Below are 21,061 nucleotides of genomic sequence, written 5' to 3' on the forward strand. Positions count from 1 at the left end.
TATTGCCCCTTTCTGACGTGCTTCAGCACCGCAATTGTTGTTATCTAGTGGGTGAGTTTGGGGATTTACCGTAAAATCCCGCCAGAGCGCCCCTACCTCCGCAGCTCCTCGACGCTTCGGGTGGGGAGGGGCGGATGGGCGAGTCCTACTTGCCGCATTCAGTACTGTACATGAACAAGTACTCACCCTACGAAAACTGTTCGTGCATCTCGTACACCGACCAAAGGTCAAGAGCCAGGAGTCGTACAAACGTATAAAATTAATACAGTTCATTAAATTACGTTGAGTTTCTGCTTTACAAGGGCAGCAGGAAAAGAATGAAAAATATGTACATTTCATCATCGTCATCAAAAGATTAAAAACAAATTAAAGGTCTAAGAAAAAGGTGCGAGGGTCTTCCACAAAGGTCTTGACACGTTTCAGGAAGGTGACAGCCTCTCTGCCGTCGATAAGCCGGTGGTCGTACGTGAGAGCGATGTACATCATCGGTCTAATTTTCACCTACAGGCCAGCAAGCAACAACAGATCACAGTATACAGGCATGTCAATGTACCAACATGGAACTAGCATCCACTTCTGCTGCTCAATCGTTGGGTTAAAAACAGCAACAACAACAACCCTTCAAAGAGGGAATAACAGGTGGAAAACGTTGTCCACAGCAAACCAATGTTCCGTATCAGCCAAATCGCCTTCAGTTTACCCTGACAGTTCCAAACGGAACGCTACACACCTGATCAAGTAAGACCCAACAACAACAACTCATCTTTCAGTTTATAGTTGTAATTTCTCTCATTTCATTTTGGTGGCCCCAAATGCGACATAGACACTAAGCATGGGCGTATGCATTAGCAACATCCAACGAAACAGGGTGGACGCAGGTTTATCCAGACAGCACGGCCTACCTCTCCATTTACAGCGACGGGACGGTCAAATGTACCGTGCATTCCCAGAATGGCGGACTGCGGTGGGTTGATGATGGGTGTTCCCATCAAAGAGCCAAACACACCTCCATTGGAGATAGTGAATGTGCCACCGTCCATGTCTTCGAGGGACAAGGAGTTTTCTTTTGCCTGTTGTGTTCAACACAAGAGGACATGAAAAACACATTTCAAAATACAGCAAAAAACAGACTCGGGGAAGACTATAGCAGCCACCATGCGGTGCAGTACCAGAGATAAACATACACAACAACAACAGTGTTTTAGGGGTTGTCGCAAATTATAGTTGTCCCTGAAACGAATATCGTCCATGAGGGGAGGGGTGAACCAAAATCGCAAGTCAACCGACACTGCACATGCACAGGTATTTGCATGCGATTTGCGTCATCTAACACAGGAAGCTACGTTCATTGGGGGGGGGGGGGGGGGGGAGAGAGTCCCGAGTACAAAGCGAACGATGTTCGTTTCAGGGACAAAATAACTTTTGTGACAACCCCTCAGCGTTTTGCTTTTGTTAGCATCATCTTGTTCACATGGCACATCTTCACAAATCATCCTGACAAGTACATTCTGGTCATGCAAAGATCCCTGATTCCCAGGCAAGTGAGCAAATAGATGCACACACACAGTACCTATATGCACGTAATTTCCAATGAAACAACTGTCTTAGAGGCCATCCGGCAGTATCGATAATTTTCACAGAACGAAAAAGTTTAGTTAAGAGTCTTTACGACCCTCCTCCACCCACCCACCCACCTAAACAAAGAATAAATTGACTCGTTTGTTTGTGTTTATTTAAGGTAAACCCTTTATTAGCGGATTACTAGCACAGCATGCACCAGAATTACGAATTCCAGCACAATTTCCAACTTCACCAGGTCATAACTTTGGTCTCCTTCGCTTGATTTTCACAATCCAGGGCACGTAGGAAGGCTCTTGGCGAGAGCAACACCAGAGTACCAAGCTCCATTATCCAGTCGCCACAAATCAGGCGCGGTAACGCAGCAAAGTCGTCTCCAAGCCTGATATGCAAGCAAATGCGTCCTATCAACGCCATTCCACTCTCCTTCATCGTAGAAGGCTCAAACTTCAGCCGACTACGTCATTATCATGTGCTTAGTCGTCCAAAGAGCACACGAAAAGGGATTTCCCCCCAAAAAGTGAAGTGATCGATCAAAAATTTGAATTTGCCGACGTAAGAATACGGCGCGCGATATCTCTGGCGTTCGACATCGTCAGGCTGTGTTTACCTGAGAAATTTCAACCCGGGTCGAGTTCAGCCCGGGTTGAAAGTCTGTACGACAAACAAAAGAGGTGAGCGTTTACATGAAGACAGTTGACCCGGGTCAAATACTGATATGCCGCCAAAAGTCCACTTCTACAGTCCTGTATGGTCACGTGAATCCGTTCGCGCGAAATTTGCATCTGCAGTGCTGTTCAAACCTGGCGCGAGATACGCACAGAAGTACGTTTGTACGATTTTCTTGACCCGGGTTGATTTCAACCCTCCCCTTGTGGGGAGGGTTGAAATCAACCCGGGGCGAAATTTCAACCCGGGTCAAGCGCAATGTGTCATGTAAACGCGCCATTCACTTTGTGCACATGGCAGGTTGAAATATGACCCGGGTCGAACTCAACCCGGGTTGAAACGCTTCATGTAAACACAGCCTAACTCTTCGGCGATTGTTGCATTGGATAGTTTGGAGATTCCGATACCAAATAGACCCTTCGATTGTTGAATTTGCACAAGAAACGATGGAGTTGCGAAGATAAGTCTGCAGGCCGGTAATAAAGGGGCTTTAACTTCACACATTAAACGAGAGACAGCTAGAATGGATTGCTGTTTCAGCCATCCAAGAGGTACACAAAGGAAAGTATTCTTGTGTACTGCGCTCTGCCCAACGGAGGCAAAGAGCATTCTAGCAGGTTAAGGCACTGCACTGCCTCTGTGATGTTTCAGCTGTCAATATTTTTTTCGAAACGAAATCTCCTCGACCCACCAACCCATAAACAAACTGTACCATTTCGTGTAAAAGATCGATACTTATGGCTGGCGCCTAACTAGGCAATTTCACAAATCTGGTATCATAAGCAAGAAAACAAGCAGTTGATTAAGGAAGGGCCAGAACAAAGTTACCTTTACACCAAGAGCACCAATGTTCTTTTCAATGTCAGCGTAGGACATATTCTCAACGTTGCGCAACACAGGCACAACCAGACCCTGAACACGTGCACATACGCGCACACACACACATACGCGCACACACACGCACACACACACACACACACGCATACAAGCGCAACAGTAAGTTAAGATGCCCAGCACTGGTAAGACACGCAAAAACAGATGACTTTAATAGCACAAGCGGGAACATGGCAAAATACATGTACCGTAAAATCCCGCCAGAGCACCCCGTCTCTCCCATCCGCCCCTCCCTGACTTCTTGTCAGGGACGTGATTGATTGTATCCTCGTATGACTCTGTCACAGTCTGTGATGCCGTACTGTACTGCAGACGCGGGCTCGACCCCATTGGAAATGTACGCAACAGTGCCCACCCTCTTGACCAGGGATCGCACAAAACCTGAGTTTTGACGGGTCTGTACGACTCCTGGCTCTTGACCTTTGGTCGGTGTACGAGATGCACGAACAGTTTTCGTAGGGTGAGTACTTGTTCATGTACAGTACTGAATGCGGCAAGTAGGACTCGCCCATCCGCCCCTCCCCACCCGAAGCGTCGAGGAGCTGCGGAGGTAGGGGCGCTCTGGCGGGATTTTACGGTAAATCCCCAAACTCACCCACTAGATAACAACAATTGCGGTGCTGAAGCACGTCAGAAAGGGGCAATAGAACACAGTCACAAAGAACTCACGAAAAGTCTTCTGACTACTCTAAATTCAGAAATTTTCGGTGCTCAATATTTTCGGTACGAGGGCAAAAGGCCAGGTTAGGTGAACAGAAAATTTAGGTACAGAGAAGCAGTTCCCTATTGGATTATGTGCGTTGGTGTTTGTTTGGTGTATTGAAATTTTCGGTATGAAACAGATGCACCGAAAGTACCGAAAATAAAAGTGCACCGAAAATTTGTGAAATTACAGTACTTCGAAGTACTCAATCTGCGGACAGAACTGTTTCGTCCTTTGTGGACTTCGAAGTAGTAATATCATGCAACAGTACCATGGTCTAAGCACAGCCGGATTGTACATACCTTGGGAGTGGCCACCGCTACACTGATATCAACGTAGTTGCGATACAACACCTCGTTGCCATCGATCACTACAGGGAGAGCACACAGCACACAGTACACTCAGCTTCAGACCATGATGCAGAATCAGCCAAAGACAAAACAAAGCTCGATGCACCGTTAAGGCGTTGAAGTGCCAGACTGCAGTTCCAAAGAGTTGAACATATGACATAGCTAATACCAGATACACCACTTTCACACAACCAAGCGTACCAGCATTGACAATAGGCTGGTCCCTCAGCGCACAGGCAGTAGCCTTCACAAAGGCAGACATGAAGCCAAGCTTGACGCCATGTTTCTTCTCGAAAGCGCCACGGTACTGCTCCCGGAGCTGCTTAGCGTTACTGGGGAAGAAAAGCGGAAAACAAAACAACAATAACTTCTAGGCATATGTTGGCATGATCGCAGTGTACAGTGAGTAGGTGAGAACGAGGGGGCTATGTTGTGCAGTAGTGAAAGAACTACTAACATTACAGTTGCCCTATCCATCCATCCGTCCGTCCGTCCCTCCCTTTCTCTCTCTCTCTCGCCTGTCACCCCCCCCCCCCTCACTCACTCACTCACTCACTCACACACACACACACACACACACACACACACACACACACACACACACACACACACACACACACACACACACACACACACCATGTACCATGTACCATGTATACGCCCGTCGCAAGAGAAGCACGCAAATCTGCAAATGCACTGGATGTGCACCCATAGCTTTTCTCTTTATAGCAACGATAGCGGATCTGATTCTGATTGAAACAGATCAAGACAAGCGCCAGATAACTGTCTAATCCACACAACTGGCGAAGCCATGTGAATCGACCCCCCAATGCACACTTGGTCTACACCACACGGAGTACATCGGAATAGGACACACACACACACACACCTAAGCGGGATCCACAGAAGCATTATTGCGATGCAATACGCGATCCGACAGTCGCGAAACGGGGAAATTCCCAAATCGCATCCATCTCGCAGCTCACGCAACTGGGCCATCGCAAGTTGAGCTTGGCTCAACTTTTGCGATGTGGCGTACGATTTTGACCTTTTCTGAAGCAAATTTGTTCAAAGGTTCAAGAGTTGCTTATAAATTTGTACAAGTTGTACCAAGCCACACAAATACCATGGTGACGTACCCACCTGCATTGAACGTCGCGCAAAATCAGCAAGGTGTTGTCGCATTGCCGACTTCTTCTATGAATGGTATTTTGCGAGTTAGCATCGCATCGCAAAAAAAGCTTCTGTGAATCCCGCATCACACACCTCCAGCGGCAAAACAATCTGTACTTTCTTTTATCCAAGGTACTGTACATGTATATCCAAGATCAAATGACTGAAAAGGGATACTCTAATTTCAGAAAATTTCCGTGCTCAATATTTTCGGTCTGGGGCAACAGGCTAGGTTAGGTGAACAGAAATTTTCGGTACAGAGAAGCAGTTCCCTTTTGGATTATGTGTGTTAGTGTTTGTGTATTGAAATTTTAGGTGTGAAACAGACGCACCGAAAGCACCGAAAATAAAACTACACCGAAAATTTGTGAAATTACAGTATGCAGGGTCTTAAAAATAAAATAAATAACTTTACATGCGATGCAAAGAGAAAAGTATGGTACTCCTTGAAGTATGTCAATGATATCCTGAAGTTTCATTGCACGTCTATGCTCACTACTAGCAGTACCCCAAGACACAAACTTACGTCATGTCGATTTCATTGAACGTGGTCAGCATTGCATAAGTGTTCTGTGAGTCCTTGAGGCGCTCAGCAATGCGGAGCCGCATCCTGTTCATCTTTTCCTAAGAGGTAGAAAAAAAGAGAGTGAACATAGAGAGTTTCGCATTGGAAACGGAGCCGGTGCAACAAACAGGAGTGCGTTTACCACCAGAGACTAGGTGAATGTGTAATGTACCGTGTATGTCACGGATCACCGAGACATGTAAGACATGCTTACAACTGTAGTACAGGTGAATTCCCCAGATCCGGGTGGCTTGGGACCGAAGGGTGCCCGGATCTCAGTGTTCTGAGATTCGGGCACCCTTCGCCACATCAGTCGTTTCCACATCGCAACAGGTCCCCAAAGGTGCCTGGTAGACGGAAGTGCCCTGACCTGGGGAGTTTTACCTGTACTTGCATGTAAAGCCAATGTCGTGCATGCTGGGCATCAACACTAACCCTGCGTTCGGAGCGCGATTCCTCCGTTGGCGCGCCGGTCGAGGAGGAAGATGCTGCACCAGCTGGCGGAGTGCTGGAGGTGGCAGCCATTGGCGCACCTGCAATGCAACCGACAAGCAGCAGGAAAACACCATCAGGTTGTGTAACGGCTTTCTGTCTTCGTAGTATGTCAACAATATACTATTCTTGGCTACTGCATACCGTATTTCCACAAATAGTAGGCCGGTCTACTATTTTTTCAAACTCATCCTAACCCGGCCTTATAATTGAGGACGGTCTTGTATTCGAGGACGGTCTTTTATTCTTTCAATCCCGGTCTTCTATTTTTCGCCACACAGTTTGAGCACGGTCTTTTATTTTTAACACAAGTTTGAGCACAGTTTGAGACTCATTTAGTACGCCCGGTCTTCTAATCGGAGACGGTCTTGTATTTTTTCAATCGCCCCCTGCCCCGGCCTTGTATTCGAGGAAGGCGTTGTATACGAGGACGGTCTTTTATTTGCGGAAATACGGTACATTACAGTGACCAGGATTTGATAAGCCACTGGTAAACCAGCAGTATTTCCAAAAATCAAACTTTCACGTTCATGCACTGTAAAACAGTAGATTGATTTGCTAATCCAGCACCGTCCCTAATGCAGCAACATTTTCGTAGCACACATGATGTCAAGTGACCAAGGAACCACTGCACGTAAAACAAGACCAGAATGTCAAACAAAGTACACATGCTAGGTATACAAAGCACTCTAATGGTAACACTGGTCAGTGAGGACCAGCATCGTTTTCTATAGTTCAGCTACATAAATGCTGTGTACGAGCCTGGATTGCACAACTCAGAACTTGACAAGCGCAGCTCCTTACTCTTGAGTGCTGGTGTTGGCGGAGCTGATGTTGGCGGTGGAGCTGCTGCCGCCACTGGAGCTGGTGGTGCAGCGGCACTGGCAGCTGGAGCAGACTGTGAAGCTGAGGAGCTAGCAGCAGCAGCAGGAGCTACAAGAGTGACAAGAAAAGAGTTCAGCAGAAAGAGACAGCCATCAGTGAGTGTACTGGAACAGAACAGAAAAAAGGAGGCATTTGATGAGGAGATGCAACATTTTCCTTGGAGACAAAAATGCAATTATACACACGTCAGGCTCTTGAACATTCTGAAAGTTTTCACTAGTATACTTTCATGTCTTATCATCAGGTGAAATACAGGCAAAATCAAATGAACCTGGACAATGGATTAAATACAGCAGAGAGAGTGTGAGTCAAGTTCGCGCCCTGAATCCAGTCCACAGGTCTGGGACTGGACAGTGACCGGGTGAAATTGACTCGCATGATCGGATTTCATTGAGCAGCACTGTACATGACTGTACTTGCATAGGTGACTCACCGCCTTCTCCGAGTTCTACCTTGACAAGGTCCTGGTTGGCGACTACCTTGTCACCATCGGCAACCAGCAACTCGGTGATGACACCATTGCCGGGGGCAGTGACGGGGATGGAGACCTTGTCAGTCTCGATCTCCCCGATGGTTTCGTCGGCACTGACGCTGTCTCCAACGGCTGCAAGCAACATACAGGGAGACGGGTTCTAGCTTCTGCACAATAAATGTACTGTCTCGGCCCCACAATACGTACACCGTGGTCAATAAAAGGATTGCACCGCATAGAAGGAGGCTTAGAACAGACGCCGCGGGCAGCAGCAGCCCGCAGCAATTTACAACCTACACTCAAACTTGCCAAATGTATGCTAGCAGCATGCGTGCACTTCATGCATCTAATAGAAAATATCCCAGAAAAAGTCCTTGACAACAGTGATGTACTGCTGGAGTGCCTGGCTAGTGCATAATTATGCATATACCTTTTTCCCATCGGATATCACCTTCTGTGACACTCTCTGGAAAGCCGGGTGTCTTGATAGACGAGATAGGTCCGAAGTCTTCAGGTACATGAGAGCAAAAAATAGATGTCCACACAAAACATAAAGAAGGGAGCAGATCGTAAGTCACGTATTTCCGGAGCTAGGCCAAAGAAGTGACGAAGCGGCGTCTGGCGTAGCCAAGGCCCACAGTGCTTTAAACTGTATGCGTGCGTTTGTATGTGTGTGTCAGCAGAGGTTTCTGGTTACCTCAAGCGGCATGCGCCATACTGCAGATTTCGGGTTTAGAGCCTCAGCGTGAGGAAGCCATCGCTATCATTGCTATGGCAATGGGCGTTCAAGGTCCGCAGACTGTGCATGAGTGCAGAATGGTGCAAGAGAGCCGCCAGCCAGGGCATTGTATGGTACAACTTGTAATACCCCGAGAGTAACGCATGATAGCGGTATGTGATACACAGAACGCATGCTAATCTCTAAGAACAGCAGTGAGAACCGGACTTTCTGCAATTTCGAAACGTTAGTTCATCACGCGGCGCGGAGTCATGCACATGTTCAATGTTTAGGAGGGTGGTGCTGTGGTGGACTGTCACCATGTGCAGTCTACGGGAAACGCGAAAAGGGGTTCGAAAGGGAGAAGATGACGTAATAGGATATACCAGAAAATAGGGGCTTCAGACGCAAGTTGTTGTTCCACATAGGTGATACGGCGCATATGTACAGTACGTCTTCCTGATGCAGCTCTGGATAAGATTCATGTCAGGTTGTATGCCTTGCCTTTGCGACAAACAAAAAGGTTAGCCCACTCATTAAATCCTATGCGAGCATTTGAATTTCGAAAGCGATATTTCAACAACAATGTAAGAAGCCATGGAGATTTGCCCAGTATAACCACCAGGTTCAAGTGTGATGTTGAGCACAAAGGCAGATGGGTGCAGTGAGGGACACGCTCCCGTGAAGTCACTCCATCTACACAGGCACTGACACGAGTAGAACTGCCTCTCGTACCAGAAGCCATACAGAAATATATCAAAATGAGCAATTATACACACCCACAGGCGTTTAGCACAGCACTGCAATCTACCCGGATACTCACAGCGAGCGGAGACCGAGAATGAGCGAAGAGCCGCCTCTGCAAATGACAACGGAATGTGGACCAACAAGACAAGCTCAAAATTTCAAAGCATACACCCCAACTGTATGAACTGGATGAAAGTCCTACCATTTCTGAGGCCACTTCTCAGCACACGCACAAAACTGCGACAGCAAGCCATGATGACCAGATCTGAATGTCAGCACCACCACAAAAAACAATCACGGCTACTTCAATTCCACCAGGCTGACGACTCCTCCGCAGATACTTTACAAGATCTACGCACCTTCACCACGTCTTGCCACAATAAACCAGAAAACAACAACATGTACAGACTTTTACCTGGATATGGTTTTTACCCCTTGCAGCTTGACCGATCCGATTCCGAGTCATTGAAGTGCGTGCGATCTTGCAGGTGAACCATGTATGATCATGTACTGTACCAGGACTTTGCAGATCTGATCGTATCTGCGTAGATCTACTGAACATATCCGACAAACGCACAAAAACCAAAACTCACTTCAAAAGGAAGGAGTTGTTGGATTACAACTCCTTTCTGAGTGATGTCATCATGTCATCAGGATATCTGTGGGCACGTGACGTGGGCCAGGCCCCATTTGGAATCTGATTCACTCACTGATCAGGAGACGTTCGTTTTTGATCAACAGATTTGGGTGGAAACTACTTCTTTCGGTAGATACGTTCCTTTTTCTACTCAAAAGAGTAGATTCTACTCTACTGGATAATGATCTACACGTACTATACCAGGTTTGAAATAGAAGCTGCAACGCTGGTAGAGGTCTGTAGAACCAAGAGTACATAACCCGGGGGGGGGGGGGGGGGGGGGGGGGGGGGTGGTAGAATTTGTACAGGTATGTGATTTCCAGCAAAACCAAGGAGTTGAAGAGAAACATTTCACGTACTAGTACATATTATCATGAAAAACTACTCAATCCGGTAGGACAGCATCCGTGCACTTACCTCTACCTTCTACCGCTATTGGTAGAATGACTCTACTCTAGTCTCTACTCTACCAGATAGCTAAAAAACGAACGCAGCCTCAGTCGCATTCAGAATTATATTTCGAGACCGAAACAATTACATCAGAGCACCGAGAGTGAGAGGCACTTATCACAAGCGAAAATGCAGAAAAATGATGGAAAGGGCAGGAGGAGGGGAAGTAGCTATGATCCGCACAATCTATCCTAGACGACAGAAAACGAACAACAGGTGAGAATCAGAATAGTGAAAGGCGACTGGATGCTCTTCTCTAGGAAGCATTTGTCAAAAAAAAAAATAGAACAATGAATGGGTTACAAATGAACAATGATGGGTTACAAATAGAACTTTTGGAAGGAAAGTACAAAACTTACAAAGGCAGCATTGAATAAAAGTAAGCTTTGAGCAGCAGGAAAACAAGCAGGGCGCAGCAATAATCAACAAGTACCAAGATACTGGTATGTACAAAGAGGTAGAGAATAGAGTTCAAAATACACTTTCAGGAGTCAATCTCAGAAATTGACTGAGATATTTTAAAAAAAACCCACAAACAACCAACGTTCCCTTTGAATACAAGAATTACACAAATAAACATAGCAGATTATGTACGTACAACAGCAAAGTACTTTATCAATAGTGTGAACCAGATCCAGGAGGATCGCGATATGGTGGGTCGACATACCCGAAAACACCATATCCAAAAACATGCAAAAAGAAGGACCTTCGCAATGTACACACACACACGCGCGCGCACGCACGCACGCCTGAGCGAACACAAAATCGCACAGTACGCATGTAGACACGGCAACTTCACATACCTGCACTGAGAAATCCGATCAGTACAAGAACTCATCCGTTGCGCCAGTGGACCTGTCTCTACATAGCATCTCAACAAACTTCTCGATGCGCCTCTGTGAGCTAGGCTTACCACGGGCTTCATCAGCCACATTAATCAGTTCCTTGATGCCTACGCTGTACGAAAAGGCAGCAAGTCCAGCCACAGCATCTTTGATCTCATCCGGCGCCATAAGAGACAACTCGGATAGGACAGTCTCAATGTGCTCAGGTGCGGTGAGCGTTGGCACTGGTTGCGTCACACGGAAGCGTATCTTCAGCTGGTCGATGAGAGCCTTCTGCGACGTGGTGCCAATCACCAGAAGCTTGTGGCCCTTGGGCGGAGGGTGAGCAGCACGGATACGAATTTCCTACAAGACCAAAGCAGGGACAGAAATGGCAGCCGATCAGATGTGAACAAAAATACAAAAGTGAAAGCAATCAACAGCCAAACAAAACATAGTCCGTTGCAACTAGGGCATGGAAGCGAAGAAGACCAATAGCGACCACTCTCAGTCGCAGCAGTGACCCATTGCAATCAAACACATGGCTCTACAGTTCAAACCACAAGCTAGTAGTATACCAACATATTTTCCCAATCGTGAGACCACTCCAAACATAAGTCAACCATCACAACATTGTTGCTGGTTTAGAAGTATATAGGCTGCTAAGGCATATACGAGAGCATGAAACTTCAAGTCGCAGCAAACAAGCCTTGATTGTCCTTGTTGTTCTGTTCTGTAGGCATATCATAATCAAAGGTTTAGGATTTACCTGGTGTTAGCGGCTGTCGTGAGTTCCCTTCGGGAACGGACACGATAGTTTACTTTTTTTTTAAATAAATAACTATAATCAAAGGTCAAAATGACAAATGTTGAGTCACCTCCACCACCACACTGCGCTCTTTAGCCGACTAGACCCGCCTGCACACAACCATCACCATTGCGAGGACACTTCCGTAGACGATATTGTTAAACTCCTTCAGACAGCTGTTTCGCTAATACATAGCTCATCAGTGAAGGTAGATGTTGAATGATTAAAAATATAGACCAAACTGCTATTATATAGGGGGTTTTCACATACAAAACTGGCATAGCTGAGGTGATAACGCGGGAAAAGGAAAGTGTGAAGTACTGTTGACGCGCATTGGACATGCATGCAGCGTCGGAAATTCGGCGCGGAAAATCAATCACTATTCAATGCAGAAATAACGTGCCAGAATCAGAGTACTATGTAGCTAGTAGTGAGAGTCTGTGTACTAGTATTGCAGTTGTCCGAGCGCCATGAAGGCCTGCGAACGCACCTCACGACCCGCCGACGTCGACAGCCACAGCAGTCCCCGGGGGCATGACACTGTACTGCTCGCCCGTCGCGCCAAGACGCTTGGCAGTCACTAGGCTTCATGCCACCGATGTTGTCCGCAAGCTACCTTGCTATCTGCCCATCACCCACTGCCGCTGACACGCTGGGAGGCCCCGCGGCATTCGCCCAGTATATTGTCGTCAGAGCTGTGTCGACGGTACAATAACGCTGGTATAATATCGTCTACGGAAGTGTCCTCGCAATGGTGATGGTTGTGTGCAGGAGGGTCTAGTCGGCTAAAGAGCGCAGTGTGGTGGTAGAGGTGACTCAACATTTTCTTCAATGGCCGAGAGCTCTGTCGCACCCTGTAATAATATGATACGTGCGCCGTTAGCGTCAGAGCAAGAAGCGGGACAAGATGAGTCAAGGGACAATCCGGAGGACGCAATACCATACGACCAACTGTTTGTTTCTACCAGCGTTATTGTACCGTCGACACAGCTCTGACGACGATATACTGGGCGAATGCCGCGGGGCCTCCCAGCGTGTCAGCGGCAGTGGGTGATGGGCAGATAACAAGGTAGCTTGCGGACAACATCGGTGGCATGAAGCCTAGTGACTGCCAAGCGTCTTGGCGCGACGGGCGAGCAGTACAGTGTCATGCCCCAGGGGCTGCTGTGGCTGTCGACGTCGGCGAGTCGTGAGGTGCGTTCGCAGGCCTTCATGGCGCTCGGACAACTGCAATACTAGTACACAGACACTCACTACTAGCTACATAGTACTCTGATTCTGGCACGTTATTTCTGCATTGAATAGTGATTGATTTTCTGCGCCGAATTTCCGACGCTGCATGCATGTCCAATGCGCGTCAACAGTACTTCACACTTTCCTTTTCCTGCGTTATCACCTCAGCTATGCCAGTTTTGTATGTGGAAACCCCCTATATAATAGCAGTTTGGTCTATATTTTTAATCATTCAACATCTACCTTCACTGATGAGCTATGTATTAGCGAAACAGCTGTCTGAAGGAGTTTATCAATATCGTCTACGGAAGTGTCCTCGCAATGGTGATGGTTGTGTGCAGGAGGGTCTAGTCGGCTAAAGAGCGCAGTGTGGTGGTGGAGATGACTCAACATTTTCTTCAATGGCAGAGAGCTCTGTCGCACCCTGTAATAATACAAAACGACAAAGCTCATTTTATTTATTCACCACAGCGGGGCAAGACAGCACCGATGCTAACAGACTGAACTCTGGACTGACTGGTACGGTGAGGCACACAACACACTAGAAAAATTACATGTGTGGTGTATATGCCACAGCATTTTCTCTCGAAAGCCGTGAATATAAGTCAAATTACGAATAAAAATCGATCCCAGTTTTGGCCTCAAATATTCATGAATACTTTTTCAAACTCTGTCCCCACAGGATACCGCGATTCCGCGAACGCGCAATTTTCCGCGTTATTGGTTGTCATCCGCGTTTTCGAGAGATTTTGCATAAAACCCACGTTATTCACGGAAATGTACAAGAAAATAGCACATGATGTTAAAAATGTACTACAAAGTTGTCCCGCGGCCCGGTGCATGAGTTTGTACGACAAAGTTGTATACTTGCATGAAACTACATGCTAAAGTTGTACAAATGACACACAGGGAACTCGTGCATAATAAGGACGTTTTAATAGCAATGCGAAAATTCGAACTTTTTGTGGTGGTGATATTTCGCGAAAATTTGTTTCGAAAAAGAAAACTTGTGAGGTTTAGCAATGCGAAATGACTTTTTCTCGAAGTTATTTGAATCTTGTACTTTCGTTGTAGTACCGTACCGTATGCAGCTCAGTCTCAAGCAGGGGCTGTAAAATTACTACTCCCTGTAGTCAAATGCGTACCGAGAAAAGAGAAAGTTACTTTCGCAAATCACTGCAACTTCGCGTCCAAGTTTTCGAAGTTTCGAGCTTTTTTTCTGTACTCATTCCCAGACTCGAATTTTCTTTCGAACTTTCGCATTGCTAAACGTCCTTAATGACCGCATTATACCGCATATTTGCCGCATAATTCCGCATATTTGCCGCATATATAAGGCTGTCATCACACCATGGTACAAAGCGCTGCGTCTACGTCCACGTAAGGAGTTTTTGGTCGGTTGTCATGATGATCCGTATACGGGGTGAAAACGGGAGCAGAGGAAACGGGAGACGTAGACGTGGTATGGAGAGGGGGGGGGGGGGTATACGACTTTTTGTATGAACGTGCGTATCTACCCCAGCCTTTTTCCGAGCGACCCTGTACTTCGATGTACGTGGGTTCAAATTTCTCCAAAAACCTGACTGAGTGTACGCGTCAAGAACTGTGCCTGTCTGATGACACGACCACCCGTTTTGGTTTTTTCACCATAGACGTAGACGTAAACGGGAGTCGGAGAACGTGGTGTGATGACGGCCTAAATGGCCTGTTTTTGCCCGCATAATTATGCGCATAATTTTAGGATTTCGTCCGCGTTATCCTGTGGGGACAGCAAACTGTATGATTGAAATAAGAATACAGTCGAGTCACACACTGAAGAACTTAGATTTCTGCAAATGCCTTGTTGCTTTGGAGACCCATTGGCTGCATGCGCCCACCGCACGCACCATGAACCGAAACCACGTTTTCATTTTATTGTCCATGTGTTGTGTACTTGTGTTTTGTGCGGCTTGATCGTTGCCATGGATAAATCCGGAAAAAGAGAAAAAAATTCAAAAAGTCCTACAGAGGACCCAACGTAGGAAAGAGCTTTCGTACGGAAATACGTAGAGAGATTTACGTATGAAAGTTGCCCTCGCTCCCAGGTGCGTACGATATACAGACTTTCATACGAAAATACGTAGAGTGAAACCTCCCTAATAGCGGACAAGATCTGAATGAAACAGATCTAGACTAGCGCCAGATAACTGCCTAATCCACACAACTGGCAAAACCATGCGAATCGATCCCCAATGCACACCCACTCTACACCACACGGAGCACATCGGAATAGGACGGCCGAGGCAGTTACCTATGCACACCCTACAGTAAGATCGGGCGCCGAAGAACGCAGGGGCTCCAGCGCAGCCTAGGAAAGTTCTTAAATTTTTGATTCTAGCCAGACCGTTCTTATTCACACGCGCGCGGCGAGTCGAGTGACGTCATGACGTTTGTCATGTACATGTACATGTAGTGCAATGTAGTACTTCTAAACTAGTGGGTGTCGTAAATGGGAATGACTGTACATGTAGCAGTTACTGTTTACACGTGTACATGACATGTACTCACCTCCCATACATGTACAATGTAGATCTACGTACAATGTAGATCTAGTGTTCTTAAATCTGATAATTCTAGCCTGGACTGTTCTTAAATTTTGCCGGTTTTCCAGCCTGGGTGTTCTTCGGCGAGGTGTTCTTCGGCGCCCGATCTTACTGTACACTTGTTAGGGTAGCCAGTATAGACAGTGCACTGCTTTGATAGAAGCATACACTAGATGCACACGATGCTTTTACTGCAAAGATTCCCACTTTACAGACGAGTGCACGAAGTTTGTGACTCTAGAACAGAGGAAAGCAAAGACAGAAAACTGGTGCTCCAGTTGTCTAGGGTCAAGGCGCAACGCAAGACACTGTCACAATCTTCGGCCATGTTATCATTGTCGACGTGACACTCATGACAGATCCTTGTGCCTGGAGAAATCTGGCGGCAACGGCACAAACACACTGAACGGAGATGCAAAACTATTCCAATCGAGATCTGTGAACACACGGACAGAAGCAGCAACTCTTGCCGATTGCGAAATGAAACAGCCTGAATCAATGGAAATCCACATGAGTGACACAGACCAATCGGCTGTGCTATGCAGATGGCATTAGATGACATAACAGATAACGAAAACAAGTGGTCTTCGACACCGGATCTACACGGTCTTTCATCAGCGAGGAAACCCAGAACACCTTGAATGCCGATGTCATTGGTGAAGATGCCCAGTCGATCGATCAGTTTGGTTCGCAGATGAGGTAGACCAAGGTTCTGAAACGGGTCCAACTCAAAGTGAAAACCATCGATGGCAGTGGCGTTCCAGTTACAGCAAACATCACCCCGAATATCAGTCCAACGATGAAACGCCTGCCAATCGACACGAAGAAACATCCCAGCCTGCAACGAAGGGTCTTGGCAGAACCTATCATTGATCGACCAGACGTCATAACAATAGACGTACTAATCAGTAGCGACTACTGCTATAACATCATTGGGAACGACCATGTCAAAGATTCTTGGATGGCCTGGTTCGTCTTTACACCAAGTTCGGATTCGTCCCAACAGTTCGAGTCCCAACGTTTGTAAATCTACCCGAAGTCGGCATCATGATGGTGACTGCAGCGGACGTACACAAACATGACGACTTCGACTTGAAGAAGTTCTGGTCCCTTGAGGAAATCGGTATTACCGATGGCATCACCAGCACTCTACATCCCGAGGACGCAGAGGGCTGATAAAAGTACTCCCTCTCCCCCCCCCCCTACAATCTGCAACCTTGAATGTACTAGTATAATGTGGGAGAGCACGTTACCGTATCTTCTGGAGTATAGGCTGCACTTTGAACGCTTGCAATTCACCCAAAAAAAAGCTGATGCGGCATATACTACGATGGTCAAATGAACCGTGAAATGCAGGGTAGATGCCTGTCTTTTATGACAAAAGAATCTGGGTGCGGCTTATACTCCGGAAAATACCGTACATGTCCTCGGAAAGATCGCCCATTGGCGAAAGAAGGCCAAACTGGCCAGATCCATCACTCACTTGCAACAGGTGGCTGGAGTAGCGACTACCAATAGGTGAATACTCAATCAAGTTTTCAATGCCGTCGATGATTACACAACTCTTGTGAGCGCGGTACGCGTCTTCAAAGATCTCGTGTATGGAATTCACCTTGGACACTTCGGTCGTGCCACTGATGAACAGCGTCGAGCAAACCTACAGAAAAACACGATCCAAACGCAGTGATTGGCCACTTTTACAAAGACAGAAGTCACGCTTTTGAACAACATACATGTACATGTACTTCGAAGTAGCTGACCACTGCGTGCAATGTCCAAGAAGCTCTCGTCTGGCATAAGTCAAGGGAAAAAATTATGAGCGTGTATTAACCCTTTACCATCCGTGTGTACTTGAATCGATCTCTAGAGATCGATGGACATGCATACACTAAAACATTCGGAACTCGATCGATTCTTGGCGGAATTTAAAGAACTAAGTATCTAGGAAGAAGCCGAAGAACCCAGCTTTCCATTGCATCAATCGGTAAAGAGCTGCGATGTCGCATTCCAAAGATATTTTGCTCGACATTTCAACTACGGCAAAAGTCGAATTTCTTTCCGAGTGACTGACCTTCAGCGGGGATTTTCCCCTCTCCTGACATGCTGAGTCACTTTGGCATGCTTCGAGCGCGTGGGCAGCATGAAAAGAAACTCAAGCAAAACATTTGGAATGTTTACGATGAAGGAGCGAGAAATGGCTGACGAGGAGAGAATTTCCTCGTATATACAGCGATGGGGTGTATTTGAAGCTCCCTGGCGCTGGATATGTGATCTCGGTAGTGCCCTGTTTGAACTCAATGTACGCAGCTCGTGGAGAGCTTTCCAGAATGCCCAAGATTGTGAAAATTGGTTGATTAGAACCGAAGATATTCTCAGAATAAGGTGAGAATTATTGCATTTGGGACTGCTGGGGAAATTTGGTCGGATGGTAAAGGGTTAAAGGGGAAGTTCACCCTAAAATGAAAACTTCACAACCTGTAGCGAAAAATGCACTGATTCCAATGGTGAAGGTCCGAGGTTGATCGGAGCAGCCGTTCCTGAGTTATACGAGCTTGAAGTTTGCACTAAATTTGATGACATCATTATGACGTCATTAACTTGCCCAGACCAGGCCGGATTTATGACGGCAGAGAGATAGACATTGTATGGGAGTAGATGGGGAAATTTCAGTATTTTGGCTCTCCATTGTCCCAAAGAAGGCGGATGTTTTTCAAACTTCGGTATGGGACATATGGCACCCTACCGGTATCCCGACTGGAAAAAATTCTAGTATGAAATTCATTGTTGCAGAGAAACATGAAGGAAATTGGTTTTTCCCCATCTACTCCCATACGAAGTCTATCTCTCTGATGTCATAAATCCGGCCTGGTCTCGTGGTCTGGGCAAGTTAATGACGTCATCATGATGTCACCAAATTTAGTGCAAACTTCAAGCTGGTATAACTCGGGAACGGCTGCTCTGATCAACCTCGGACCTTCACCATTGGAATCAGTGCATTTTTCGCTACGAGTTGTGAAGTTTTCATTTTAGGGTGAACTTCCCCTTTAACCGCAATCAATAGGACAAGCTGAATCGGCATTTGTGTATACTTTATTCAAGCAATGTAAAACGGTGGTCATCACATTGTTGTCTCCTGATCGTGTATTACACTTTTTATCAGAACAGCGGGCATCAACACATGTACATGATTGTACAAACAGAATACGATCGCAGTGAACATCGCAGATGAAATCGCAAATCGCACTCACCTTAATGAATGTAAATCCAGCATCCAAAGCAAGATCGACAGCCAGTGACGATGCACCAGATCCCTCGGTACCAAACAGTAAGAGAGAGTTGAAACTGTCGATCAGCGAATCACTGCTGGAACTGATCATGTTCCCAATCACTTGCTTGCAGTTACTGTATGCTTCACTGAAAGGAGCACCCCAATTAATGATGCCACATTGCCGATAGTATTTTATTTGTTCCATGTTGACGCCGAACATAGCCTTTATATCATTGTCCAAGGCATACAGGAAGTCCTGGCTGACAACTTTCATCTTTAGCGCCTCTTCAGGATTGACCGACACAGCGCTCTCCTGGTCTGAGCTTTTCTTGATGACACGATTCATCGCTGTTGCGGTGGCTGCTCGCACCAAGCCCTCCAGCTCGGCACCGCTGAAGTTTATAGTTTTGTTGGCGAAGCTCTCGAGATTAACATCATCACTAAGCATTCCACCATCGCGGAGCTTACGAGTGTGAATAGTGAGAATCTGCTCGCGCCCGTCACGGTTCGGCAGGCCAATCTCCATCTGCACCTCGAATCTACCCGGGCGCAGCAGAGCTTGGTCGATGAGATCCTTGCGGTTGGTCATGCCGATCACGAGGATGTTGTCCAGCTCGTTGACACCGTCCATCTTGGACAGGAGCTGTGTGACGACGTTATCGTGGACGCCGGTATTGTCAGAGCCGCCACCTCTCCTCTTGCAGATGGCGTCCATTTCATCAAAAATTATCATGTGAAGGCCACTGTTCGCACCGGCACGTTTCTGCTCTTCCTCAGCATCAGCAAATAGCCGCCGGATGTTCGCCTCTGATTCACCAACATACTTGTTGAGGATCTCAGGTCCATTAACAATTTTTGGTTCTCTGGCGTTGAGCATCTTGCCAATTTGTCGGGCCATCAGTGTCTTTCCGCATCCTGGCGGTCCATAGAGAAGGATTCCCTTGATATGTTTGACACCAAGTCGTTCAATGACCTGCGGTGGAAAGACTCGCGAGGCAAAAGCACGGCGGAAGAGCGTGGCTGCTTCCAGGTCCAGTCCGCCAATGCCCATCTTGACAAAGTCCAGGCTGGTGCTGATAACGCTGCCCTGGACTGCGGCGCCAGCAATGTGTTTACCAGTCACTGTCACACCTTCACCACCCTCGAATAGTATGTTGGTGTCGGGCAGGATTATACCGCATGATATATCGCTTCGCTTACTGGGGCTTGCCTTGGTCTTTGTCAGCACTGATGGGTCGGCAGCCTGGAGGGAGAGAACGGTGAGGTACAGCGGCCTCGGGTGGTCCTGCGCCCGGTAGAGCAGCTGCTGTCCAACAGATACAGCAACGCTGGCATACGTAGAGCTTACCTCCGCCGTCATCCGGTCAGAGTTCAGCTGCTTGCCGGAGCGCTGCGCAGTCCGGGCTACATGATCCACGCGTACCGTCAGCACCTCTAAATAGCATGTAGCGTCTGTGAACTGGTAGGACCTCACTGTAACCGTGTCGCCTTGGGCAGCACTCACCCATTTACGCTGATATAGACCGAGTGCTACACACCCTGGACTTACGTCAGAGGACGTCTGCGGGGTCAGAACAAAGTCGCCAGCAGAGCTCGTTACCAGGAAATACTGATCACGCTCTTTAACATCTTTGGGGTGGAAAATAGCACGATTCGTCAGTGACAGGGCGTCAGACGGCGCTTTCTCCACTCTGAATTGACGTGCCATGGCCACACGTAGAACTGAATCCACAGGATGGTAAATATTTAGACGGAGCAGATATTGAAGAGGAAATCAAGGTCAACTATTTGAAATATTTATGGTAATTTCGGAATCCCAACATATTCCTTCTCCCCACAAATACTGCTACTACAATACACATAATATTATTATGAAAAGAAGATTTTTTGGAAGTCTACTTGAAATTGAGAGTGTTGTGGAACTTGTGGCTCGTCCTCCACGGCTCCATGCTCTGCTACTACTGCATTGCTTGTACAGTACTTGGAATTGAAAGATAAACAACAAAGTATGTC

General features: G+C 47.0%; 2 protein-coding genes across 2 annotated transcripts; both read right to left on the minus strand.

The window, feature by feature from the left end:
* Positions 1–227: 227 nt before the first annotated feature.
* On the minus strand, positions 228–9,612 carry LOC135819311 (dihydrolipoyllysine-residue succinyltransferase component of 2-oxoglutarate dehydrogenase complex, mitochondrial-like). Its single transcript, XM_065332498.1, has 12 exons — positions 9,449–9,612; positions 9,323–9,358; positions 8,212–8,289; positions 7,743–7,913; positions 7,229–7,357; positions 6,368–6,465; positions 5,894–5,991; positions 4,396–4,526; positions 4,147–4,214; positions 3,076–3,159; positions 903–1,070; positions 228–501 (listed from the first exon to the last, which is right to left on the minus strand). The coding sequence occupies exons 1-12, from the start codon at positions 9,498–9,500 to the stop codon at positions 367–369; spliced, it is 1,248 nt and encodes a 415-aa protein (XP_065188570.1). The 5' UTR covers positions 9,501–9,612; the 3' UTR covers positions 228–366.
* Positions 9,613–10,432: 820 nt separating this feature from the next.
* LOC135819319 (vesicle-fusing ATPase 1-like) lies at positions 10,433–21,053 on the minus strand. Its single transcript, XM_065332508.1, has 3 exons — positions 19,029–21,053; positions 17,264–17,437; positions 10,433–11,523 (listed from the first exon to the last, which is right to left on the minus strand). Exons 1-3 carry the CDS (start codon positions 20,754–20,756, stop codon positions 11,155–11,157), a joined length of 2,271 nt encoding a protein of 756 aa, XP_065188580.1. The 5' UTR covers positions 20,757–21,053; the 3' UTR covers positions 10,433–11,154.
* Positions 21,054–21,061: the final 8 nt, after the last annotated feature.

Source organism: Sycon ciliatum, chromosome 1, assembly GCF_964019385.1.
Source record: "Sycon ciliatum chromosome 1, ocSycCili1.1, whole genome shotgun sequence".
NCBI lineage: Eukaryota > Metazoa > Porifera > Calcarea > Leucosolenida > Sycettidae > Sycon > Sycon ciliatum.